Source organism: Drosophila hydei, unplaced genomic scaffold (assembly GCF_003285905.1).
Source record: "Drosophila hydei strain 15085-1641.00,03,60 unplaced genomic scaffold, DhydRS2 tig00008122-arrow-pilon, whole genome shotgun sequence".
In the NCBI taxonomy this organism is placed as follows: Eukaryota; Metazoa; Arthropoda; class Insecta; order Diptera; family Drosophilidae; genus Drosophila; species Drosophila hydei.
Genome location: NW_022045833.1, coordinates 3,970,038 through 3,996,990, shown reverse-complemented (window position 1 = coordinate 3,996,990; position 26,953 = coordinate 3,970,038). Strand labels below are relative to the sequence as shown.

Sequence of the window (26,953 nt, the reverse complement as noted above, 5' to 3'; positions counted from 1 at the left end):
AAATAGTTTAAAATTACGTAACAGCGCATATGACTAAGTAAATTAATTAATAATTAATTTAATGTAATTTGAAAATCGCTTAACCAGATATCCAATAGATATCCCACAGCTATATCCCAACTAAAGATATATGCCTTGTCGTTACTTAGTTCTAATATACGCAGTTTCCTCCCTCATCATCTTTCTCCTCTTCGTACCTTACTAAAAGTAGAGCGCTGCGCGAAGTTTTGTTGAATATTATTAAATATATAAATAAGAATTAAAAAAAGAATGTGAAAGTCGATAGATGCGGAAGCTGGGGAAGTGAATTATGTACAAAACGTTTGCACTCCATTTATGTTCTGTGGAGGGCATTCTGCAAGCTGGAGCTGAAGCGTTGGATTTAAAATAAATAAGACACAAGTTGCATAGCTTAAATGTTGACAGTCAGGCCAACTACATAGGATACCCAGTCCACCGTATAGGCCAGGCGATGATATATGCCCTGTAAGAGAAAAGTTGCTTCATTAGTTGAAGTTAAGGTTTGGAGGAAGGTAAAAAGAGTAGATAGGGAGCATAGTCTAGATCTTGTCTTAGACAACCACTTACCGGCTGACCCCGCGATGCGCAGGAATAACCCGCCGAGACAACACCTGCAAGCACGTATATATTCAAGTTAGCTTGGAGTTGCTGACAAAGAACCACTCGATACTCACCTATCAAATACCAACGTCCATTCTTCTCATGCATCAGAGGACCGCCTGAATCGCCCTGGCACGAGTCTTTGCCGCCATTGCGATAGCCGGCGCACAGCATCTCCTGATAGATCACGACATTAATGCCATTCTGTCGATGCCAGCGCTCGCAAATACGATTCTCAATCACTGGCACATCAACAGCTTGCAGAGTTTTGGGCCGCAATCGAGACCCGGGGTTCAGAGCGCCCCAGCCGGCGGCCCAGCCATACTTGCCCAGAAAGTCCTCGTTCTTCTCCGGCAGGCAAATGGGTGCTGTCGAAGATGTGAAGTGAATTAAGAGATGCAGAGGGTAGCACTAACAGGTAGATCTACCTATATGTGGCATGAAGTGCACTGTGCGTTCCAGTGTCAACACGGAGACATCGAAGCGATCCGCTTGTGGCGTGAACTTGAAGTAGGGATGCACATCGATGCGACGCACGCCAAAGGTGTAGGCGGGCAGCGGTTCAACGGCCGAATTGATGACATAATCGCCCAGCGTAACGTGCACCTGACGGGGTGTGGCACGCGCCACACAATGACCGGCAGTGACCACATGACGTCGTGATATAAGCGACCCACCACATCTGCAACAACAGCAAATGTGAATTTGAAGAGCCATAAAGAGGTGGCCATCACTCCAGCTTACCTGGATGAGCCAATGCGTATGTAGGCCTGCCAGGGAAAGGAGCCAAAGCCGGCGTCGTCGCCGCCCACAATGCGACGCTGTGCGGTCTGCTTAGCCAGTGAAATGCCGCAGCCTGCAAACCAAGACAGACAGTTAGAGTGTGTGACGGGTTAGACCATTCAAAGGTTAACGCTAATAAAACAGCACAGAGTTAGTAGCAACTGGGGTGAGAGAAACAGAGAGAGAGAGCAGCAGGTGGAACTTGCAACCAAAAATGAAGCCAAAAATATGAACGCCGCTTGGAACTGCCCGCAATTTGTAGTTGGTTGGTTTGCTGTGTGTATGTGAGATAGGGGCGAGGGTGGTGCGTGCGGGATGAAGCATTAACTTTCTAAGTCGCTGTGTGGTTTGCTTTTTAATTTTTTACTTTTTTTTTTTTGTGGCACTTGAAGCTTTTTTTCGGGGCATGCCATTAAATGATGTTTAAATGTGGCTTAGTTGTCATTAAGTCTGCTAATTAACACATGCACATGCTGGGCAGTTGTAAAGTTCCTCAGTTTCCTCTTCTCTTTCCCCATTGCACTCGGCGGCATTTTCATATCCCACTTCAAGCTTGGTGCAAGGCATTTTAGTAGCGTGGTTTTGTTTTGTTTCTTTTTTCGCAACTAAATTAGGCACTCGACATTTGACAAAAAGTACTACGAATACGGTGCACAAATGCAAGACACATAATAAATACATAAAAAAATTAAATTATAAATCATAAACAATAAAAAGCAAGCAAACGCAGTCACTACAACAAATAATTTGGTTTTGTTAGGCATGCAAAACTAAGAAATAATCATAGCTGTTCTTATAAAATACTTGCAGAAGTTTGGAGGGTTTTAAAAATCAAGCAAATATTCATATTTACCAAGTATTTACTGAATATGTACTGGCTAAGCTTTAATATTATTTTTTTAATTGTTTATAGGTTTAAACTTTGACTTTTTAACTACTGGAAAGTTCTTCATTCTTAATCTACGATATATACGATATATATATATATATATATATATATATATATATATATATATATATATTTAATAAATTTTCTAGAATTTTAAATGGGTTAGAGAATTTTTGAGCTGAATAAATATTTATTTTCCATCTAAATTTTTGCAAATGAACAATAAACTTTGATATAAGACCAAAACATTTTCTAACTTAAGACTTTTTGAAATAATATATATTTCTGGAATCATTTATATCATTTAAAAGCATTTGTAAAGCATAACGGACAAAAAGCTATTTACAAAGAATCTAAGTAGCCATAAAGTTTAGTTGATTTTATTTAATGCTTGTCTACATTTAGTTTTGGAATCCATAAGCTATATATAAATATACATATATATATTTCTTATCATATTCCTCTGCAAGTATATTTACTCTCCGGCAAACCGAAGTTTGCTCTATAATTTTATTAAATTTCATTATTTTATATAAGATTTTTTCGACTTAGTCCAAAAAGCAAGCTGGACCGTAGTGTAATCTAAATTGTTGTTGTTTTTAGTGTGCACGTGCATGGACTTGTAGTTGGTTTTTTTTTTGTTTGTTTAATTTTGTTGTTTTGTTGAGGCAGCCACACTCACTGGGTTCGTTGTTGACCGGTCCGAAGTTCTTTTGGGGTAGATCGGTCAGATCGACCGTATTGCCCACATAGTCCGAGCTTCGTAGATTGGCCGATTTGGCCGTGCGATGGCAACAGCCGCGCAGCAATCCATTGCAGGTGCCCTGTATTAGGCCGCCAGATAGCCAGCAGCCTAAAAAGAACTCGCAAGTACCGCCACGATGCTGACACTCCATGTCCGTTGTGATGTCGACTGTCAAATGGTTGGGGGGATATCATGTATGTAGATGAGCAACATGTGTGATGTGAGTGTATTTGTGTGTGTGTGTGTAAGTGTGTGTAACTGGTTATGTGTTGGGTAGTGTTCGTATTGGGACAATTAGGCCTAGTGCAAGCAGTTCCCAGCAGCGACACTAACTGAAGCTTAACTTAAAAGAGTAGCAAATGGTCTCGCAGCTATGGACCCTGACACTTACCCTTCTCCTTGAATGTGCTAGCTGATTGTGGACTGCTCGTAGCCTCCGCAGCATTATCCAAATCCTGTAGACTATAATCGTTGCGTACATCCTGTACGGCAGCCAGTTCGTTAATGCCAAAGTTTTGATCTCTGTGTGGAATAAAAAAAGCGCTTTAGTGCGGAAACTTGAACTAGTTTTATTGAACAAGTTCGACAGTCTATCGGTCTATCTATCATACATTCATATAACTCTCACGCTATCTAAGTATCCTCTGTGTTTCCCACGCTATGCAGCAGCTTTTGTCGACTCACCTGAAAGCAATATTATCGCTAAAGTAGACACCCGTTCCGGATGGTGCGCTGGAGCCACTGGGTCCAGTGGTGCCCACATTGTCGTTGCTGGGGAAAACCACGCGGGGACTGCGCGAGGATTTGTAGGGGAAATAGCGACTCTTGCGCGAGCTCTGATAGTCCCCGGGTGCCACATACTCATTGAAAGCCTTCTGCGGTCCGAACTGACGCATGGGACTGGGTCCGGTGCGGAATTCCGTGTCTCCAAAGTAGAGACCGCGCTGCAAGCGACCTGGCAGTGCGGTAATGGGTCCATTGATGTCTCCAAATTTGGTCACATCATCGCGATAAATTTTTCCAGCTGCCACGGCTGCGTTCAATGTATGAGGCTTCGAGTTGGCGACCAAACCGGGAAACTCAAAGCTGGATGGCGAGACATCCGAGTCGAAGTACAGTTGACGTGTGTGCCGTGTCTCGTGGTCATACTGTGTGGGCGTGGCATCCTCGGTGAAGGGCAAGCTACCGCCACCACCACCTACAGCTCCACTGCTCTCCTCGAAAATTGGGCTATCCTCACGATAGCCCTGTGGATAGAAGGGATTGGCCGGCTTCAAACTATAGCTGGGAAACTGAAAGCCCACACGTCGACTCGTCTGCTCTGGCTCTGCATACTCCAGCTTGTCCGTGGTGCTAGCTGCGGCTACCAAATCACTGCGTTCAGTGCGCACCGTCTGCGACTGCTGCTGCTCTGCCGCCTGAGCTGCCAGCTCGGCGCCAAATTCATGAGCCACAGCAGCAATACCCTCGGCCGGGGGCCCCAGGGCGGAGAGCGTGGCATTGCGACTGGGTCGCAGCTGCAGCAGCGAGGCTGGACTGCTCGCCTCCCCCTCCGTCTGCAATGGGATGTACATATAGTTGCGTCTGCGTCCCTGCCGCGTCACATTCTCCGGCAGCGTGGGCACCAGCTGCTTGGGTATGGTGATCAGCTCACTCTGTGGCAGCTCCACACTTGGCGCCGGTATGATCTCAACATCGGAGCGACGTTGTGCGGTAGCAGCTGAGCCAGCATTGGATTGTCGTGCCGTGCGATAGGAGCCAAAGGATTGCACTAGGCTGCCATCGTTGCGCTGTCGCACATCCTTGAAGCTGACATCGTCCTGCTGACTGAACGTCTGATACGGCGCATACAGATTCCTGGCAGTGGGCGCCGCAGTTGCTGCCGCTGCTGCTGTGTGGGTGGCAAAGGCTGCGGTGGTCTGCCACGGCGCCAGCTGTTGGCCCGTTAGCAGCGCTGCTGTCGATGCCGTTGAGCTCTGCGCACCGCCGATCGCTTGAACTTGACCGGCATAAAGCAGGCAGCTAATGAGCAGGCTAAGCCTCCAACTGCATGGGCAATTGTTGCTGTTGCGATTGTTGTTGTTGGTTTTGGTTTTGGTGTTGCGTTGGTGTTTGGCCACTAACATCTTACATTGAGCGGGGATGAGCGTGTGTGGTGGTTGTTGGTGGTAATGACACTGCGCCCAATTAAGGTGCAGCTGCGCAACTTCCTGCTTGTTGCCGTTGCCGTTGCAGTTGCAACTGTTGCTTCTGTTGTTGTTGTTATGGCGATTTTGAACTTGAAGCCAATTGCTGGCCCGTTTCGCTTTTCTTCTTCTGCTGTTGCTGTTGTTGTTGTTGCTCGCAGCTGCTGCGTGCCGCGTTCATTGATCCCCGCTCCACTGGTTTCTTTGCCTGTTGCTGTTGTTGTCGTTGGTGCTTTATTTTTTTGGCTTTGGGGATTTTCCGGCGCCCGATGCTCCACGCTTTTGACGCTGTGTTACAATTCAGTTGAAGGAGCTGCTGCCGCTACCGCTGGCAATTGGTTTTCGATTTTGTGCCTGCCGCGAATATCTCGTGTGGCGGGTTTCAGCAGTTGGTGCGGTTATTGGACTCCTGCTTGCCTGCAGCTCCGCCGGCAATATGTGTGTGTGCGAGAGTGTGTACGTTTTGCTGCTCCAATGGCAATTATGGCAATTGCTGTTGACGCTTCAACAGCCGACGTTTCATGTGGTTGCATTCATGACGGCTGCTGGCAGTGGCTGATGATCTTGCAACAAGAGAGCGAGAGAGAGAGACGACAACAACAACAACTACTAACAGCAACAACAGCTTCGGCCACAAATTACTTCCTTAATTGCCTGCAAGAAGAAGAGAGAAAGAAACGTAAATATATATATATATATATATATATATATATATACATTTATATATAAAGAAAACGGGCTGGCATTTTGGCCATTAAGTTGCCACAAGCATGACATTAAATTGTGGGTGTGTTTCAGACACATGGTCGCGGGGGCAGTATGAGTTAGTGTAGTGGGCGTGTCAGACCATTAGCCACAGCCTAAACGCTCAAAATGAGCTTTCATCTGACGGTTTTAATCAACGATTTGCGCAGTAAATGCGCATTAAACCGACAACAAATTAATAGCAAATTACCAATTTACGCTGCTGCTGCTGCAGCAGTTGCTGATGCAGCAGTAGCATCATGCGTTTCCTCGGTCACAAACCGCAGCAGCAGCAGCAGCAGCTGACTTTTGGCAACAACTTTGCAAAACCAGTTAACAAAATAAAAGTCGCTGCACAACTGGAAAGCGGCAAAATTTTTGCTTTTATATGATTATTTTTTTTTTTGTTTTTTTTTTTTCATTTTCGTGTTTTGAAAAGTTATTTTTACGTTTAACGATAGAAGGAAATGAATGACTGCAATGAAAAGCGCAATAAAAGCAAAGCCATGCGGCAATCCCAGCCAATGCGCTTTAATGGAAAGTCCAAGGCATTTACATTAATTTGAGCAGCTTAACCACATGATCCCATGCATAAATAATTTGCCAAATTTTAAACTGTGCTTCCACATGAAATTCGCTTCACAATCAAGTACAATTTTTATGCGCAATAAATCAAATTAATTAATGGAAACAATTAATGAACAAATGCTATTTAATGTATTTTGTAATTGTTTTATGTTTTAGGCTTGTAATTTTTTATAATTATTTTCCGGCTTTTAGGCAAATAACAATATTTCAGACAAGAGTGGGACAACTTGTCATTAATATGTTTCAACAGCTCATGAGTCCTCTTAGGTATGAATTCTGTGCGTTATATGATTATCAACATAAATAAATTAAATATTTATGTAATAAAGTCAATTCATATATAAATACATTTTTAAGCTGTTTTCACATGTGCACGTTTTAGTTTTCGCATTTTGACGAATTATTGCTTATAGTTAAATATCTTTTTCTGTGAAATGTAGGTCTTTCAAATGCTCAATATTTTAATTCTTCGTATATGTATTAATTAGTTAAATTTTCAATTATTTAAAAACTACTTTAAATATTTTGTAAAATTTCCATTCTTTCATTAATTTTTGAAGAATTTCTTTGGATTAATTTTATTATATTAAGTCTTACTAAATTTATATAAATTTTAAAATAAACAGTATAACTTTTTTTCTCATGTTTTATAAAAGCTATAAGAATGTTCTTATTGTTTAATATTTTATTTCTTATTTTCCAAAAAAAATCAAGTCTCAATTTTTTTTTAATCTTATAGACTATCAGTATTGTCTAATGCAGCATAACTAAATTAGTTAAGTATTAATTATATAATAATATTTATTCTGAATACGTTGAAATTCAATTTCCTTTATATACTTTATTTTTTGCCTCTTCTCATGAAAAACAACTAAATTTTAGTCTCTGCTACAATTATTAGACAACATTGTTTTTGATGTTATTAGGAAAATCGCTTACATGTATTTTAGATAAATTAATAGGCTTGGCGCAAATACAGGAACTTTTTACATTTTATATATATAAATTATAAAATTCAGACGTAGAGCAGCTAGAGCAGCTTTAGCCCTGACAGCTATTAGCACGTTATTCTTTAATCAACACTTTAACTTAAAACAACAGACAGAGCATCATGCAGTCGCCCCTGCCTTAGCTGCAGAGTTCTTTGTTGTTGTTGCTGTGTGGTCAGCGAAGCAGTAAAGACAAAGCAGCAATAGCAACAGCACCAGCAACAGCAACAGCTTTGAAAGTAAGAGTTGGCAACTTTTTGCGCTCAACTGCGCTGCAGTCGTCGCTGCCAGCGAGTTTTCACTTTCATTTCGAGTTCAAGCACCACGCGAGCAGCTGCCGCTGTTGTTTTTGTTGTTGTTGCGGCTGCTGCAGTTGTTGTATGGCCGCTGCCAAACTAAAAGCTTCCTCTGGCGGGGGCGTTTGCAGCAACCGCACAAACTTGACATTTTGAACTTGATTTCTAGCCTAGCCAAGAGATTTTCCATAGAGTCGTGTCTGTGTCAGAGGGTAAAGTGTGCAGGCATGAAGACGGGCTGGGAGTCAGCTTATGTCAACAGGAAGCATTGCGCGAAACGTGACCAGACGTTAGCTATTTACTTCCCCAATATACGTACAGCTCATAGCCATGAAGATTGTTTTGCATAATGTTTTAACACGATGGGCTGCTGCGCCTGAGAGTTGCTGCTAATAGATTTTTGTGATTATGAAATCTGCAAAGACTGATAACTGGTTTGTCAACGTGCGGCAATGTAAACAGCTGTACATAAATATATATGCAAATCTAGATATAGATGTGCATATATACATATATATATATATATATAAATTTATATAGTTGCGAAATTGACACAGCAATTTGAGCTACACGATTTTATGCGCATTTCGTGTGATGTAATCAGGCAAAGCGCAAAAAAAATTAACCAAAAACAACTTTTCAGTGTTGGAAAATCATATGCAAAAAGAAGAAAAGGCTGATAAAGAAATACCAAAAGCCACGCTTTAGCAATGCGAGTGGCCAAAATTGATAAAAAGTTATGTAAAAAATAAAATGCGTTCGAACTGCCCACAGCAGCAGCAGCAGCTGCTGCTTGATGATCATCAACTTGTGATGCCTCATTATGAGCAACATGTTGCTGCCGCATCAGCAATTATTGCAACGGCCTTGTGAAGGACGCCGGAAACTGGCTTTACTTCTTTTTGCTTCTCTCTCTCTTTATCTCTCTTTTATATATATTTCTTTTATTTGCTGTTTGCCTTTCGCTGCGCTCTTTCTGTTGCTGTTTTCTTTCTTTCACACTTCTGCTGCACGCATAATTCACATTCATTTTTGTCTTCTTCTTCTTTGGTTTTTTATGCCTGACAGTTTATTTGTTTTAATTAACAATTGTTGCGGCTGCTCCTCTTTTATTTTAGGTTGCTTTTTATTGCGCCCTTCTTTTGTTTTTTGACCGTATTATCTGCATGTGCACTTTGTTTTAGTTTTGCGCGCTGCCTAGTGAAAGTTGCTCTTGTTGTTGTTGTTGTTGCAAACAATGCGTTGCTCGTTGTTCGTTTGCTACGTTTCGTTTATTTGTTGCTGCTGCAAACAAGCAATTTTTGTATATATAATTTTTTTTTTTGTATATTTTTCTTTTCGTAATTGAGATAAATGCATTTTAAATGCGCAGCAATGGCAACAGCAGCAGCAGTTGCTGACGATGCGGATACAACGCATTGCGTATACGCAGCGTTGCGCACAGTTTGCGTGCGTTTGTTCAACTCTTCAGCTTTTCAGTTGCTTTCCACGCATAATTTTCAATCAAATGAATTTCGTTTGCATAAAATATATAAAAGTTGAGATAAAACAATGCCTAATGCACAAAATCACAAATTGATGACAACAATGGCAGCAGCAACAACGAATATAAAAATAAACATAAAAGTTGCCTCTCGTTGCCATTTGTCATTTGTTGCTGTTGCTGTTGCTGTTCGTTATCGCTGTTGTTGCATCTGCTCGTTTGTGACGCTGACGAGTTGCGCATAAATAAATGTCAGCCTATGCCTAATTTAATGCATGCGTTTGCACAAATGCTTAAATTACAGCATAGCTCAAATGAACTTCAAGCTAAAATTTTACAATATGTTAAAAACTGAAGATTTATATCGAAGTTAATCAAGAAAGGTTTTTAAATTTAACTGCCCCATTAAACAAATTGAATTTGTGCATAGAAAAGCTTTAGCTTGTTGTGAATGAATATTGTAAAGTTAACGATGCGGGTTTGAGCTAAGAGTTGGACATAACTTGACTCTTGGCACTTGGCTTAGGCAGAAGACGTTGACTCTTGAATCAGATCTTGAAAATAGTTTTATAAATTACAATTTGAGCTTGCAAATTTATCAAATTTCGTTCGCATTCATTGGTATCCACAATATATATTATTTAAGTTCGTCTTAATCTAGAAGAACATATATATATACTATCTAAGCTAAGCAAGATATTCATAACTCAAGTTGTGTGTATTACATTGTGTGTACTACACATCTCAACGAAAACAAATTTCTTTTCACCTTACAACTTGCTTGCCCACTTTTGTTTCCAGTGTACAAAGAAACTCGCTTTTAAAATAAACAACAATTTAAACAAAGTTGTGCCAATTATGTGAATTGCTACCAATTGTACAATTGGCAATTGTTTTGCCAATGGCGAAAAGGTCAAAACGTTTGGACTTAACCACAAGCTGAAGCTGAAGTCAATTGGGTCAGCGGCTCAAGCTGCTGCAAGCTGAACTCTAAACAAAAGCGCACATCGTATGAAAATTGGTGTCATGCCATTGGCACATATTTAGCCTGGCCAAAAAGCAAACACACACACACGGGCAATGGAAAGCCAAAAACCTTATAGTCGTTGAGCTATTGGGTAAGGTAAGTGCTGTTGGCAAGAGAGTTCCAATTGAAAACCGGGCCCAAAGCACGCTTGCTGGTTGCCACACGGCCCAGAGACGCATAATCAATAGATATGCGACTGCGCCAGGGCCAGGGAGGGGTGAGCGGGCGCAGAGAGTTGGGTTTGAAGCGTTAATTAATATTCAATACTCGCGCTGCGCAATTGTTATGAATGTGTGAAGTCAACACCGGCAGCAAAAAAGCGTTAAGAAGCGCAACAATAGCAACAACAACAGTAACAGCAGCAGCAGCCTGAGCGTTGCATGTTAATCAAAGCTACATTTTGTTTATACGTATTGATAACGATTATATAATTAGCTGTGGGCCACTTGGCGTATGAGCAATATTCATTAAACTCTTGCACATTTGATATTTGGGGCCGCCCACTTTTGCAACTTTTTGGCGCATTAGATAAGCGCCATTAAAATTTTATAACAATATATTCTCCTATATTTATCAAAAGTGATTTTTTTATTTTCCTCACGCTAATGACTCGTGCAAATTGAGGCTATCGACTTGCTGCCTGGCAGCCGGTCAGCAACCGCAAAAAGCTGCTAACAACTAGAACAACTGCACATGCTAAACACAAGCTCAAGATTCACAGAAAATCTATAAAAATAGACAAAAATAATGGGAAAAAAAAACACAGTAGCTCGTGTCCAATTAACAGTTGAAATGAATGCATAATCGATTGCGCTGCCCAAAGTGGATGGGCATTAAGAAATCATTTGCATTTTCCGATTGCTTTACATAAGACCCCAAAAAGAGTCAAAGAGAGAAAGATTGTGGCGCCAATCAAAAGTTTATAATTTACATAAACAAAAAACTACAAAAACAAAAATTAAAATAAAAGCAACGACGGGCAACAAATCCATTGCCATGGTCACAATTTGGCGGAACTTGTTTCTCGTATGCAAACAACAACAACAATAGGCAAAGTAACAACAGCAGCAACAGCAACAATCACAATTTGGGTTTATTACCAGATGATAGTTGGAAAAGGGTCTCGGCCTGAAAAAACCACAACCGGATTTTCAATTTTTGGGCGCAAGCGAAAACCGAAAGCAACTGGGCTTTAGGTTGACTTGAGTTACTTGACTAAGCTATACCCTCTTAAGTCTGAGGCAGCTCTAGACATTATATAGTCACTATATATAGTCATGGTCATTTTTTATATATATATTTCACATTTTCTACATTATTATAGTTAAGTAAAGAAAGAAAAAACATATTTCAGAGCTACTTAATCTTAAACACATACAGCGTGCTCTTGAGTGTCTGCTATATATCAACGACAATGTGTATGCAACTCAAAAACAGGGTATTGAACGTTGTCTTAAATTAAGTAATTTGTGTCAGACAAGGAAAGTTCTCAAGTTTGCGCCTTAAGTCTTTCGTAATCTGAGTTTCAGCTGACAACAACAACAACGTCAAGAGGAGCAGCCGCAGCCGCAGCAGCACCAGCCGCCGCAACGCAGCAATTCAATATATAACATGCTCTAAAGAGCATGCAGAGCAATACGAGTTTCTCCGCTTATGCAATAAGCAAAGCCCTAAATAAAAAAATATATATAAAATAAAACCACTTCAGGAAAACAAAAAACGCACAAGAAAAGAAAGAAAAGAGATGTTACCAAAAAATAAAAAAAAAACCTTTTCGATGGCGTTGGCGGCGCTGTGCTGATAATGAAGTTCATGTCATATGTAACGCAGACAAACTTATAGACATACATATATGTGTATATATGTATGCACTGATTTAAGTATATGTATTTAGTGTGCACAAAAGCTTTGAGTGGGCTATAAAAACGTTGCCAAATAATTTTTTTTGGGGCCGTCTGTTGGTGGAAACAAAATTTGGGTTAACTTTTTTGTCTTTTGTTGCTGCGTCTCGTTTGCCCTTTTTTCAACGCACATTTATTTATGTTTTCCTGTTTTGTTTTTGTATTTTATTTTTTATTTCATTTCTTTTTTGTTTTTGCATATGCGTTTGTTTTTGGTAAAGACAACTTGACATGGTTTGTTTGTTTGTTTGCAGTTCGTTTTATTTATTATTCAATGCGCGCTCTTCTTGCAAATGTTTATTATATAACAATTAACAAGTCGAAGAGCTGTTGAAATATTATTTATTGAATAATATTTAACAAGTGTGCAGCAGCAAGTGGTTTGGCTACATATTAATGGGACTATATAAAACTTTATATATATATATAATTGGTTATATTTGATGTGTGAATGAGTTAAAGAAATCTAAATTGACATAAATGGACCTTTTTGTTGAATATACATATGTATGAGTCGAAATTTGGCTTGCTTGAGCTCAAAAATAGTTAAGGAGCTATGAATTCCGAATATGGAATATCAGCTTATAACATTTGTTGAATATATTCATTGGGGCTAAAATTTGTTTGACTTTAATGTTTATTACTAAATGAACCTTTCTAGCAAGTGCTTAACAACACATTATTTCAGAGAATTCTACATTTTCAAAAATTTTGAGCCGTAAACTCAGCTCTTCTACTACACTACTACTCTTCTGCTGTATACCAGCTTCTTCAGTCATGGTATAGATATACCATAGTTCACTGTGTTATAACTAATACAATCTATCAACCTTGTAGTCTTCTTTACCTCTTTGTGCAATGATATTCTACTGAATACCAACTTTGTCGATCACTGTCAATAATCATAATCTAGACTAAAGTGTACTGCTCTAATCTAACGCCATCAATCTTCAAGCCCAATTTAATAGACTTCTCTTCCACACTTTACAATGTTTTTCTACCAACTTTGTCAATCATTAAACCAAATTACATAGTCTTGTCTATATCTGACAGCTTTGTCATAGACTTCTCTTCTACTTCTATAACAAGCCCAATCTGTTGAACACCACACTCCATTAATCATTAAGCCAAATTCCAGACTGAAATGATTTCAGTTTTTGTCTGCTCTGCAGACTTCTTTTGTCTTTTTTCTGCACATTTTAGAAATATGTAAAAAAACTGGTATTTTTGCTCAAGCGCTACTCAATTAAATTAACTTTATTTTGCTCTAAATCCACATTAGCTTAGTCCAAAGTTTTTATTTTTTTGATGTTTAGCTTGAGCTAAAATATTCGCATTACTTTCCACATGTGGCAAGAGATCGAGCCATGTTGAGGTGTTACATATGGCAGTTACTAACTAACTCTGTGTGCGCATACACTTGTCTTGTCTATGGTGTGTGGCTATGGCTATGGCTATGTCTATTGCAAGATTTATTAGATAATGGCGCTTTAGTTATTTCTTTTCTTTAATATTTTTCATTTTGTTTACTGCGGTTCGTGAGTTGTTGCAATTTGAATGATTTAATCGTCGTCGCGGCGATTGCTAATAAATGTTGATTGAATGTGAAATTTATGAACATTTGATTAGTTTCTTTATGTGTGGCAAGACTTTGTTATTAAAACTAAAAAAAAAATTCATCTTACCCAACGTTAGTTTCTTTCTCTTTCTATTTTGTTTTGTTTCAGTTTTAAATTGCTGAATTAATCCAAATCGTGTGTAAACAGCTTGTTGTTGACTTTTATTGTGTTTGGCTATAAAAATTAAAGCACACTTTAGATATATTTAATGTAAAAGCAATTCGCAAATTGCTTGCAAATTTATTTGTTTATTAATAAATAAATTTGTATTTTATTTATTTTTTGTTTTGGTTTAGCTTGGCTGCATGTTGCGTTGCGTTGCGTTGCAATTTACTGAACTAGCTATATATCTGTCTATATAATGCGGCTATAATCATAGCAAATGGCTTCGAAATCGAGCGCTGCTGAGCTGAGCTACAAAATAGCAAACAGATTGCGATTGCGAGGCGCAGACTCCAATTGCAAAATCAAATCACTTTCACTGTCAGGCGCGCAGCCGCAACGAAAACGAAATTGCAACTCACAAGCAACACAGCAGCAGCAATAATAACAACAACAACAGCAACAGCAACATCAGCTATAGCTACAATCCAATACAATCCAATCCAATCCAATTCAATTTCAATTTCAATACGTATCACTCGATTGCACTCGACTCTCCACTCTTATCGATAAACACACTCAATTTAGCAATTGTTATTTGGCTTTTTGTTTAGCTTGTTTTTAGCTTTCATATGCTCCGTTTTGCATGTCCTTTGATCCTACACATAAATAAACACACACACTCAGCAGTAGCCAAACACTTACGTTTTGCGCGCGTCTTGCGAATCGTCGAACCGAACGAGCAAACGATACGAAACGAGCTTTTGCTAAGCTTTTTGCTTTTTAAATATATATTTTATATGTTTTTTAGGAGGCGAGCGCGCACACGACCTTCTTGAGCGAAGTCTAAAAGAAGTCTGAACGCAAGCGCAGCCGCTAAAGCTGAGCGAAGCTGCAGCAAAAGTTTAACAACTGCGCAGTCGCGGCTGCTGCTGCTGCCTCTTCCTGCTCTGTCGAGCGTTTTTTTTTTTTTGGCTAAAGCAAAGCAGTGAAAAAACAGCTGTCGCTGTCGTTGGGGCTTTCGTTGAGGCTTTTGGCTGCGTTGGCGATGAGGCAACAATCAAAATGCACAGACACAGCGTAAAAGCTATGAAAGGGGACGACGCAGCTGAAGAGTGTACATATATATATACATTAAAAGTCAGTAACAGCCAGCGCTTTGTACAAATACTTATAAAATATTTTTATATATATATACTTATTGCTTAATGCCGGCTCAGACAGCCGGCAGCGCCCGCACCCTCCCATAGTACCCCACGCCGCTTTGTTCAAGACCCGAGATGCAGGCGCCCATTTCGTAAGCTGTAATTATGTTATGAAGTAGTAGTCGTAAGGCATCATTGGACGCCATGGTCAATAGTAACTACTCAAACGCCATTCAGTATTTAGCTAGCTTTTATACCATTTTTCAACTGTCCAGCCATGACAAGCGCCAATTAAACAGATTCGGGCTGCAGCTAGCAGGGGGACAGCAGACAAGAAGAAGCAGAACTACATAAGCATCGACATTTTTTAATGCCTTTTGACAGACTGTGACATGTCTGTGACTTGACTTTGACAGCTAATTGCAGTTAGGCGCGTCAAAACGCGATTGAAATGTAAACGGGCCTTGTCACAAAGACAAAAACGTGAACGTAAACTCATTTTTATTGTCACCAAGCCTAGGGTATTTGACCAGAGCGTAAGTTGAAGAATCATTGTTCATGAAATTAGAGCAGAGGCATGAAAGTAAACAGAGTAGCGAGAGCAATTAGCATCATTTTGTTGCTTTCGATAGAGCAACTATGAAATCTAGTTGTTATGTTTTAATAAGCAATTATCAGTAAGATAAAGTTTTGCACAAAGTTCACATTGAACTGCCAGGCATAGGAGCTGTTCACTGTTATTTAAGATATAATTTGAAATATATTTGTCAGCTCTATACACAACCCCAATTTCGTATTTGTATAGTTTAATCTTAGATGAAACAGTTTTAGTCAAAAGTATACTTTTTATGTTGAAGTTTTCTTCGCCATAAAACTTTTAACCTTAAACTTTCGTCTCAGTTGACCCTCATTTAACTCCATAAACTCTTCCAATATTAAACACTTATCAGGTTAATAGCAAAATCAAAGTAGCATTTACAAAAAAAGAAACAAAAACAAGAGTTTAACTTTGAGCTCGAAACACTGGAGCGTACATTGTCAAAACGAAAGACTTAGGCAACGAACTTGCACAACGATTCAACGTCAAGGCTGTGCCAAAGGAGCCTTGATCTCAACAGTCAACGGGCCGAGGGAAACTCCCAAAAAAGCTGTTGACAAAATAACGAAGCGGACACAAGAGGGAGACAGAGAGAGAGAGAGAGAGAGATATTCACGCATGTATGGAGTGGCCTTTGGAAAATCAATGCGAATGGTGTCGAAAGACGATGGCGACAACAGCATTTCACATCAGCATCCGCTGCCAGCCAACATATTCAGATGAATCATCGCAGCGATTTCTTCTATTTTGATTGTTGTTATGTTTGTGCAGCTGAAGAGTTGGTTGTTGTGTTGTGTTGCTTGGTTAGTTGTTTTTGTTGTTGTAAACTCCCTTGTTATTGGCGCGCGTAAAGTCCGTTTTGCTCTCATTTCAGCGCAGCAGCGAATTGAAAGTGAAAGGAGCAGCTCATTTCTATAACTTAAGCTGAGCAAATGTTGCTGTTGCTGTTGCTGTAGCTGTGAGTGGAAAGACGCCAGCCAGCATCAGCTACAGCTGGCGGGCATGGGCATTGGCATTGGCGCGGGTGCTACTGCTGCTGCTGCTACGGCTGTAGCGGATGCTTGCGACAGTTGGAAAGTATTTTCAGTGTGTTTATACTGTGACCTGGGCAAATATTTGCATATATAAGAAAGAGCGCTGCCTAACCGCAAACTCGAGTAGCAATTGCTCTTAATATTTGCCTAGCCTGGCACAATTTTTGCACAGCTGCCGGCCATCATTGATTTGGCTTAGTTTTGTTATTTGTTTGCGCACAAATTATGAATATTCATTTGACTGACATTTTTTGTCTTTTGTTTTACCTTCTTCTCTTCTTTTTTTTTTGTTGGCCAGCATCGTTTTTGTCGATTTCTCTGCGATATTTACTGTCATTAAATGATGTTGTCATTTATTTCTACTACTGTCTACTGCAACGGCAACTGCAACTGCAACTGCATAAGAGTCGGCGTATGCAATGAGGAAGTTAGCGGCGTTTGCGCTTCACGTCAAAGGCAAATAAAAATCGATAATTGAAAAAATGGCAACACAAATATTTGCTACAACAGATGAAGGGGGCATGGGCATGCCGAGATTAGCATACATTTTGCTGTATGCACAGCAGACGTAGTGCTGCAGCAGCTGCATGTTCGCATGCGCCCAAAATTATGAGGCAGGAAAATATATTCGCACATGCTTCATATATGTGTGTGTATCTTTGCGCCGCACCACAAGCTCTCTGGCTGTATATGTGTGTGCGAATGCCATCATCACTTTCACCCAGAGGTGATATAATGAACTACCGGCCTGGCTGACTGGCTGGCTGGCTGGCTGTCCGTCCTGCTCTGTAAACTGAAACCAACGCAGTGCAAAAAATCGCAGCTGCTGCAAGATGCGCTATATTTTTCTTATTTCTTTTGTTGTTGACCGCTTCAAACTCCCAGCTCGTGATGCCATTTAGCGTGGCTTTCAAAGAATTCTTTATTCTATGCTTCACTGTCAAGTTCGTGCCTTAAGTTTTTGGTTTGTCTGCTGCCATCAGTTAACACCAGTTTGCGCTAGTCGCCTTCGTTATAATTCGATTAGCGCTATTTAACAAATTGTCTTTAATTGTTTATAAATTGCATAAATATTTAAAAATCTATCAAAATAAATTTTTTGAACATAACACCGGATGTCAAAAACCGGATGTATATCACATATAGATGTTAGATTAGAACTTTAAAAACTTTCCGTTCTCTTGAATGAATATTATACACTTTGAGAAATTTACTTAAACTCAAATTATTTTGGTAAAATGGAAATAAAATTTAAATAAAAATTAATTTTTTGTAAGCTTCAAATCTGACAATGGAATTTTTATATATTTCAAGTTTAAAAAATATACTTGAAATTAAAAATTTAACAATTTAAAAAGTTAAGTATAAAGGTACGTATAAATTTTTTTAATAACTATTTATTTAATAACTATTTTTTTAAATATTTATTTAAAAAGATATACTGTTTTCCCTTTTTAATAATTTGATTTAAGAAATAAATTACAAGGCAAATAAATGATCTCAAATGATTTCACAAATTACAAAAAAATAGTTTTAAATTCGCTCAGTGTAAAAGCCGTTAAACTTACATAACATACTAGCAACATCATCAATATTGCAATTGCCCTTTTTGGCTCAGTGTGCACGCATTGTCAGTGGGCACGTGCCACAGGGTAAACTTAGCCAGAAAGTTTTTGCGACCCAGCGGCAATTAGTGGGCCCATCGTTGATCTCTTCAACCAACAATAAATAACTGCTGGCAACTATAAGAGAAAAACGAAAAAAATTAAGTATATATACATATATAAAAACAAATCGAGATCGTGAAGTATGGAAGCGCATATGACAGCTGGCAGTGAGGCGGTCATAAATCAATTTCAACGCCGGCAGAGCAAAGGTGTTAACCAGTTCGAGTTTGAAGCTTGGAGTCTGAGCTGTGCCGTGTTATGTCGGGATTGCAAAATACCGCAGCCCACAGACAATCGAGCAGTGGCTTATGGAAATGAATATGTGAAAAGCTAAAAGCCGTTTAGATTTTTGTTACCAGTGTCTTTAGGCATTTTATTTTCTTTCTCTCTCTCTCTCTCTCTTAATCTTCATTTTTTTCCTTTTTTTGGCTAATTACACAATTGTCTATGCAAGAGCTTCGGCGACATATTTATGCTTTAGTGCGGGAGGGAGTGAAGAAGGAGGAAGCCCATAGGCTTATACAATTCGACAGACGTCAGATTGAACGGGGCATGCGTAACCGAGGGTGTTTTTGTGTTCAGCGAAATGAGCTTTATGAGCGTCTCTTACAATGCCTGTACATAGATTGCATGAATATATATGTATGTGCACGCATGTATGCATGTGAGCAGACACAACACGCGCATGAAGAAAACTATTTCTTTGTGCACGCCAGAGACGTGTTCCTCTTAAGTCTTTGCCGTTTGTTGCCTGCAGTTGATTACCTTTCGGGGTCTTTAGCCAGGCAACTTGAATTGCAATTTGTGGAAATTTGATTGTCAAAATGAAAGATGACGACAAGATTTGAAGCGAGGCGTATACATAATTTGCACATTAGTGTGCAGCTGCCTTGCAGCAGCAGCAGGGCTTAATTTTTGTGTATGTTTGGGCAATTGGGAAATGCTGTTGCTAAACACTTAACCATTTCGTTAGCTGACCTAGAAAATGGGCTTCAAAATACAGTTGACAGCAATGCGTCGTTTCGTAAGCTCAACAGCTGGCAAACAATAAAGAGGCAAATTGGTAAACAAATTGGCCCGCTTTTCGCAATGGCTGTGCAACTGTAACTGTGGCTCTGACTGTGGCTATGGCTATGGCATCGAGCCAGGAAATTTACGCTATGGCCTATTAAAAGGTAATTTCAAAGCACAAGCACTTTTGACTTTCATTGCTTTTTGTTCAGTAGGCGCAACAAATCGAAACGACGTTTTTTATGATTATTATTATGATTAAGTTGCAAATTATAAATAAAACATTCAAAGATTTCCTCATTTTGCACCGTTCACCTCATCAATCAGTCAGTTAGACAACAGATCTCTTTTCAGACCGTTACAAATAGAAGTGCCAGCAATTTTGTTTACATTTCGAAAGGCTGCAGCAGAAACTTCCTGTCAAAGGTAGTGTCAAAATTGAAGCGAAGTTGCTTTGTATGATTCAACGAAGACTGACGAGATTTGAGATGTACTGAAACCAGGCAAAATGATAAGAAAATACAAGAGCGAAATCAATTAATACGTAACGCTATGCAGTTTCTTAACTGCCTGTCAAAGTTAGCAACATAATCAAACTGCAATCAGATTGAATAACGAACACCCATAAATAGACAAGAGATGATTTGTAATTTTGTCTCGGGTTATGCCGAAAATATAATTTATTAAGCCACAAATACTAATGCAAATGCCACAAAAGGTAAATGAAATGAGCTCCACCGAAAATGAAAGTAAAATTAATTTTATTTTGATTTTTTTTTTGCCCCACTCTTTTTTTTCTTTTTGGCAAGTATCGAGCGCGCTTGCGCGCTCTGCTTGGCTTCTTGGCAATTTTTTGGCGATGATGTCAACATAATTTCTCCACCTACACAGCAGGCCAGTTCTCCCTCCCCTTTCGCTCTTGGCGCACATCTTTCTCGCTCCCAGTGTGACCCCTGCGCATGGCTTTGATTGGGTTAAATTGAAGGCAAGCACGCGCTTATATAACGTGGCCGCAAGCTGTGCTGAAAATCATTGGCGCGTTCGTGTCTTCAGTCTTTTGTTTCAAGCATTCGCCATGGCCAGGGAACCGACATTGAGCGAAATAAATGCCATGATTTGCATTTAATGCGCATCAAAGAAAGAGCAGAACCCGTCGCTTTCCACTTAATAGAAGTGTAAAAGATTTACAACTACTAAAAACTTCACACTAAACTCCATGATTTACACGCCTCATAGAGGCGACCAACTGTAGACAATGCGACAGCCGAAAGTCTTAAGCATTGTGTCTACCACAAGACTAAAAACAGAAACCAACCTCAACAAATGAAATGCAACAAATGATAATTATGGGCATTGCTGTATCATTGTGTGTTTTCTTGTTGCTGCTGCTGTTGCTAATAATCATAAAGAAAGGTTAACAAAAAAGCGCCTGCAGTTGTTATTATCTGTTTGTGTGTTTGGGGGCAGCAGCTGTGCTGTGCGCCATCCAGCGGTGCGTATACATAATCCACCATTTCATGAGTGTCGAGCGTTTGTTTCGCATTCCCCCTTATATATATACCTATATATATATATATTTATGATTGTTATTGCTTTTGTTGCCATCATCACAGCCCGCGTCATAATATACATAATTTCTTAATTGCTTGGGGTCAGCTTTGAGTTGGTTTTTGTCTACTTTTTTCTTTGCTTTTTTTCATCGCTGACCGCAACGCTTGAAGCGGACGACCAACAAGGCGTCTGCAGATGGGCTCTAATAAATACGCATTTGTATGGCTGATGCGTAATTTAAATGATGCACACTTCAATTTCTGTGGTTGTCTCTGCACTTAAAATCTACAATTTCAAGCCAAAATTGTTTCATGTGTATATTTTCAAGCTGAAACTATGATGCTGCAGCACGTAAAGCGGTTGCGAGAAAAATGAGGTAACAATTTGTAACAACATAAAGCCGATTTGTTAGACATATTCTATATATAATATATATATAGCTGATATCAGTGCGTCCCAGTTCAGCTTCTTCTTCTGGCAATTACTGAAGCTTTATTTATTTATTTCTTGCCTAAATACTTAAACAAAAATATTTTATAAAAAATATATCAATATTAATATTGGACCAAATACATATAAAATACTCAAACATGAGCTGAAAAAACATCTACAAAGTTTAAAAAGTAAAAATATATTTTTGAATATATATTAATAAAGAAAGTTTGTAATATTAAAATATAATATATAAAAACAAATTTACAAACGAATAGAATAATATGCAAAAAGAAGGCATAAAAAGTAAAGTTGGATTAAAATAATAAAATATATATCAAATATTTTTTGAAAATTTGACAAAGAAATGTCAAAGATATAGTATCTTTTCTCATATTTTCCCAACGGTCTTTAGAGCTATCTTTAAAAGTAAACAAATCTTTGCAATTTATGCATCTAGTTTATTAAATCGTGCAAATGAATTCATTTAACCTAAGCTAAACGCAGCTAAAGTTTTGTTTATTGTTTATTATTTGCTTGTTTTTTACCCGCTTTTATCTCACACGCTAAAGATATATCTGCATATATGTTAATCCTATTCGCAATTGTTTATGCCTACACCCATTTGTCAGATTGTGGATTATTATTTAGCTCGTCGCTGTCGTCGTCGTCATTTCATTTCGTCTGGTTTCCTTTTGTGCGAAAGCAGTGAGAAAATATTTGGCTAAAAGTGCGCCGCTTGAATGTGTAAACACAAATTCGCATAGCGAAAGAGATGGCTGCTGTTAGAGCGGGACAGCGCCAGTTGAGACGAATTTTTGGGTTAATGTTAATGCATTTGTTGATGGGCAGGCGGCAATTTAAAAAAGTTCAACCAAATTGGCTGACAGCCGCATGTAAATTTCATTTAACTTGTTTTCCCTTTTTTTGTCTGTGATTTCTTCTTCTTTTTGTTGTTGTTATTTCTTTATTTTGTGGGGCATTTTGAGTATTTTGCATAAAGAGGCATTCAGCAAAGCCGAATACAGATTGCAATGACGACGATGTAGATGGAGCTGGAGCTGGAGCTGGGTATGGGTATGGCGTGGGTGCCTTTCACTCAACTTAAACTTTAGCTACAGCTTGGAAGTTCACGTCCGGCTCCATGCCATGTCAAAGTTACCGGCAGCAGCAGCCGCAGCTACCAGCTGTGGAAATAATTTCATTTCATGGCCAAGCTTCGACTGCAATTCCGACGCAATTAGCAGCGGGCGGCACGCAATGCAATCATTTACCCAAAAGCTATTTAACAAATGCCGCCCACTAGAGTCGGCGCAAAACAATCGGAAATCGAAATTGAGAGTGAAAGAGTTGGCTCTTATGGAACGAGCTGCAGCCAGGCATATAAACGGCGACCTTGTTGCAGTTGCGACACAGCGCGTTTCTTCAGCTGCGTCGTGGCTAACGACCATCAAGTCCAGAATCGCTGACCTTTCAACAACTCGTGTGTGTGCAGCAAGTGAAGCGTTTCGTTGAAGTCCGGCTTTGACATAATGCAGTGAGCAGCCACTAATCCCCGCTAGCTAGAAAGACAGGGGGAGCGAGGAGGGTAGTGGGGACGTCTCGGATTCGGATTCGGATGTGGATGTCGCAATCAAGCGTAGAATAAGCCACGCACAAAGCTGCGCTTCGTTGAGCTTCAACTGCAACAGCTGCGACTAAACATTGCGACACTTTAAGGCTGCTGAGCTTAGAGGTTGCACTGCCCTGTCCTGCCTTGGCCCCTTCGATTGTTCAGGTAAAGTGCATTGAAAGCAGCGCAGCTGCCAAATGGCCGGAACAGATTATTCGGCTGACTGACAGCAGCTTGGTAAATGCAACCAAATCGTAGCCAAATCGAACGTAGCTTATTTGTTGATAAATCTTTTGTGGTAATCGCCTGGGCAGCTGGCTAATTGTTCTTGGGCAAGCTTAGAAATTGGTGTTAGGCAAGGTTACACTGAAAAAAAAAAGATTTGATTGAAAGAAAAGTTTTGAAGTTAGCTCAATTGCATAAGATAGTAATATTATAAATAAAGTGCTACTTCGATTTCGTACTTTTATATCTATTTATTATTTTCATTTCTTATATTCCCCTTTTGTTCCAATATATTTCAAATATTATTCTTTTCACAACTTTCCATTTTATATATTTTCACATGTTCAAAATCTATATTTTTCCACCACATTTGAATTTCATGATTTGCCGCCATACTCGCGTCTATATATTTGCCTCGCTCACACGCATAGCTCACACGCAACTTAAGCGCTGTTAACATTTACTGAAAAGCAAGCGAGATAACAACAGCCAAGTGAACAAGTTCACTCATTCGTTCATTTGATTCTCTTGCAGTGCTGCCCAGCGCTAGCCAAATGTCAGTTAATGTTTAAATAGGAAATTTGAATATTTAATTAAAGTGTTTATTGAGTTTTTCAAGCAAATGATTATAAATAGTTTGAATGCAAACATAAAATATGCTTCTATACGACCTCTGCAAGCAAAAATGTAAAGATTAACAATAAATTTTATATTTTCACCTGGCGAAACTTACTTTTCTGTGTGGAGTTCCAGCCAATCTTAACTTTGGTCTGTTTATTATGCGTCTTTAGCCAGTCGACAATAGGCTGATAGTACTCCAATAAGGCCAAACTGCTAAGGCCGGTATTTTTGGGCAATATTTTGCCTACGACCTCACGCCAAGGCTTCGTGGAGCCCAAGGACATCATGGCTCTATAAAGTATGTTTAATAGAAATAATAATTCAGTATTACAAATTAGTTTCTTAAACTCACTTGAGACTGTTGCCCACTGCAAAATTGCCAAAGAAATCACAGTTGTGCAGCTGCCCGCGATGGTTGGCCTGCTGGCACAGCGAACGATAGAACTGATAGCCCAGCACTTCCGAAATAAATTTTCTAGAGAGTTCGAGGTGAAAATGTTATGAACTGTAATTGGTTGGTTTACAAAACTCACTTGGTTTGATAATTCTGCTCGATGTTTACGTAGAACTTGTAGGGGAAATCGATGGCACCCTCTGGGCGATCCGTGGGCGGCTCAATGCCTGCATGCAGCTCCAGCAGTCGCCAATAATGTTTGTTCACTGTATCCATGTCGACGGTGCCATTTAAGAGATCATGCATTACTTTCGTATGAACATAGTAGAGCGGTATATTGAGAACTGTGTGAATGCCCTGTGGGAGGATATGAAATGGGGGTTAAAAAGTCTCTCTTGGAATAGCTGAAGCCAGAGCTATGAACTTTCTGCCATGTAGAGCTCTCCAGTAGTTCAGACTGTGACTATCACTCACCATTCTGAAGAGTCGATTCATCAGCATTTGCTCCATAAACTGCACGCCCTTGGCCAGGCCACGTCCCGTCAAGTGGGTGGGCGATGAGGCCGAGAGCACCACAGCCTCACCCACCGGATATTCCAGATTGTAAGCCTTGAAGTAATACGAGGGCAGCTGCTTCTTCTGCTCGGCATAGTAGACCCTGGCCATGTGGGCGTGATACTGCATCAGCTTTCTGAAGCTAACCTTTTCGCAGTACATCATGTAGACGTGTGGGGTCAGGTCGAAGAGCGAGGGACGACAATCGTCGTCGGGTCTGTCTTCGTTTGGCTCCTTAAGCTGATTCTTGTGGAACTCAGCGCTCAACGGAGCAAAGCCTAACGAGGTGTAGAAACTCTCGGACTCATTGACCAGCGCCTTGGCACTCAGATGCTTGACGAATTCATCGTATTGGGGCAGATCCTTGCGTGGGAAGTAGGATTCAATGATGCTGCCCTCCTCCCAGGCCTGCTCGAGCACCTGCTGGAAGAGATGGTCCGGTATGGGTCCATTGGCGTTGACCACATCGCTGCCGTACTTCTTGTGCAACTCTTGGCGCACAAACGCATGCAGTTGCTGATAAGCGGGCTTTAGCTCCGCCATGGCCTGCTCCATTTGCTGCAGCATCTCTTGGCTGTCGTAGCGATACCACAGCTGATGCACCGGTATCTCCAAGATCTGTGCGGCCTTCTGATACGACTGCACGATCGTGTAGAAGTTAACCGAGGCCCAGATCTGGTTCTTGTCACGCCACGTCTCCCAGTAGTACTTGAGCTCATCGACATCGTTGCTGCGCTGCACAATCTTCTGTATGTCCGGATAGTAGGCCAGCGGACTGTCGTCCTCGTTGGGCATCTTGGCACCACCCAGATACGGCTCGATGTCCTTGTCTGTGGACATTTTCTGCAACGCTGCCAGATTCATCTGCACCGAGGAGAAGTAATCCTCGCCCAGCACAAACAAGTCGCCCGCTGTGCGAAGCTCTTGCAGCGCCAGCTTCAGCTCCGCATCGTGCACTTGGCTCAGATCAAAGTTACTTGCCTCACGTGAGATGCCCACCAGCTCGTCCGCTATGCGCTTCACATTGGTCAGCTTGGAGAAGAGCGCCTCGAAATCCTCCTCATTGTTAGCTGAGTATGTCTCGGAGGCGATTTGATTGTACAGCTTGAAGTAGCGCTCGCTCGACTGATCAATGAACGTCTTGGCCTGCCGATCGTAGCTCGAGCTGACGGCAGCTGCTGCCAGCTAAGGTCAGAGAGAGAATAGAACAAAGTTAGCTAAGATTGCCTGTGTGTGTGTGCGTGTATACCCTAGGCAGAAGTTAAAGGTGTATATTAGTTTTGATGTCGACTCTTTCTGAGATTGAGAACGTTATATATGCAGCTGAAATTGAATTAAGGTAGAAACAAATTTGCTTAGAGAGTTGTTTGTCAAATACCCTATATTTTAATTTATACAGGGTATATGTGCTTAGTGAACTGTCTAACTGATGTTTGAGTTATCAAATATTTGAGCATATCATGAATCTTTCAGCTATATGTTATATAGATTTCATATATATATATTCTTCTATATGCAATTCAAGCTTTTAAAGCAGTCAACGTCAGAGCGAACACAATTAACATGGAGCAGCAATTGATAAAGTGATAGATTTAATGATAAACTCTGATAGTTAAAGAGCTAAGCTTGAGCTGCAATGGGTATACAAAAGCTTATGTAGCTTATCTGACAGAAGGAATGAAATTTGTTATCTGTAAATATACCACAAATAGTTATTGATAACAAGCATAGGTGTGTGGCTTTGAGAACTATCTGGGCGAGCATAGAAATCTTTTGACAACATATTATATAACTTTAAATTAATAAGCCTGTTTTCATTATAATTTTTCAATCAGCAGCTGCCTCTAAAACTTCTTTAACTCTTACTTAGTTTACACTTCCAAGACACAACTCTAAGCTACAGCTCCACTTTGTTTAGCTTTTCATTTAGTATAATCAAATAATTGCGCAGCAATTGCTTAATTTTCTGCTTCTTTGTGATTATGCTTACGCCAATGGTTGCTATCAGCAGCAGCAGCTGAGACTGACCCAGAGTCAGAGCCATCTTCTTGCTTTAAAGAAAAACTTTTACTTTTACTTTTGCACCACTCGACGGTGCGTTCACAACTGAGCCGCTGAGGCGACAGCAGCCCGAT

The 26,953-nt window shown here is 40.0% G+C and overlaps 2 protein-coding genes across 3 annotated transcripts; both read right to left on the bottom strand.

Annotated features, from left to right (window-relative positions):
* Positions 1 to 152: 152 nt before the first annotated feature.
* Positions 153 to 14,811, bottom strand: LOC111597648. Of its 2 annotated transcripts, XM_023312469.2 has the most exons (10): positions 14,679 to 14,811; positions 13,938 to 14,045; positions 3,723 to 5,878; positions 3,430 to 3,560; positions 2,976 to 3,206; positions 1,366 to 1,477; positions 1,050 to 1,303; positions 696 to 989; positions 589 to 632; positions 153 to 484 (listed from the first exon to the last, which is right to left on the bottom strand). In XM_023312469.2, exons 3-10 carry the CDS (start codon positions 5,162 to 5,164, stop codon positions 413 to 415), a joined length of 2,580 nt encoding a protein of 859 aa, XP_023168237.1. In that variant the 5' UTR covers positions 5,165 to 5,878; positions 13,938 to 14,045; positions 14,679 to 14,811; the 3' UTR covers positions 153 to 412. The 2 variants fall into 2 exon arrangements, with proteins under 2 accessions (XP_023168237.1, XP_023168236.1); XM_023312468.2 differs by lacking the exon at positions 2,976 to 3,206 and having other exon boundaries at positions 154 to 484.
* Positions 14,812 to 23,896: 9,085 nt separating this feature from the next.
* Positions 23,897 to 26,911, bottom strand: LOC111597732 (angiotensin-converting enzyme). The gene is made up of 6 exons (XM_023312577.2): positions 26,809 to 26,911; positions 24,738 to 26,003; positions 24,403 to 24,620; positions 24,222 to 24,344; positions 23,982 to 24,160; positions 23,897 to 23,921 (listed from the first exon to the last, which is right to left on the bottom strand). Exons 1-6 carry the CDS (start codon positions 26,860 to 26,862, stop codon positions 23,911 to 23,913), a joined length of 1,851 nt encoding a protein of 616 aa, XP_023168345.2. The 5' UTR covers positions 26,863 to 26,911; the 3' UTR covers positions 23,897 to 23,910.
* Between the last annotated feature and the right edge of the window lie 42 nt (positions 26,912 to 26,953).

What these genes read in the sequence shown, in the direction of transcription:
- LOC111597732 (XM_023312577.2), bottom strand. Translation starts at nt 26,862, where the DNA reads ATGGCTCTGACTCTGGGTCAGTCTCAGCTGCTGCTGCTGATAGCAACC. An exon ending in TGCTGATAGCAACCATTGGC is followed by an intron (nt 26,004 to 26,808) that starts GTAAGCATAATC and finishes CTCTGACCTTAG; the next exon opens with CTGGCAGCAGCTGCCGTCAG. An exon ending in GCAGTGGGCAACAGTCTCAA is followed by an intron (nt 24,161 to 24,221) that starts GTGAGTTTAAGA and finishes CATACTTTATAG; the next exon opens with AGCCATGATGTCCTTGGGCT.
- LOC111597648 (XM_023312469.2), bottom strand. Translation starts at nt 5,164, where the DNA reads ATGTTAGTGGCCAAACACCAACGCAACACCAAAACCAAAACCAACAAC. An exon ending in ACCGGTCAACAACGAACCCA is followed by an intron (nt 1,478 to 2,975) that starts GTGAGTGTGGCT and finishes CTTGGTTTGCAG; the next exon opens with GCTGCGGCATTTCACTGGCT. An exon ending in GCACTTCATGCCACATATAG is followed by an intron (nt 990 to 1,049) that starts GTAGATCTACCT and finishes CATCTTCGACAG; the next exon opens with CACCCATTTGCCTGCCGGAG.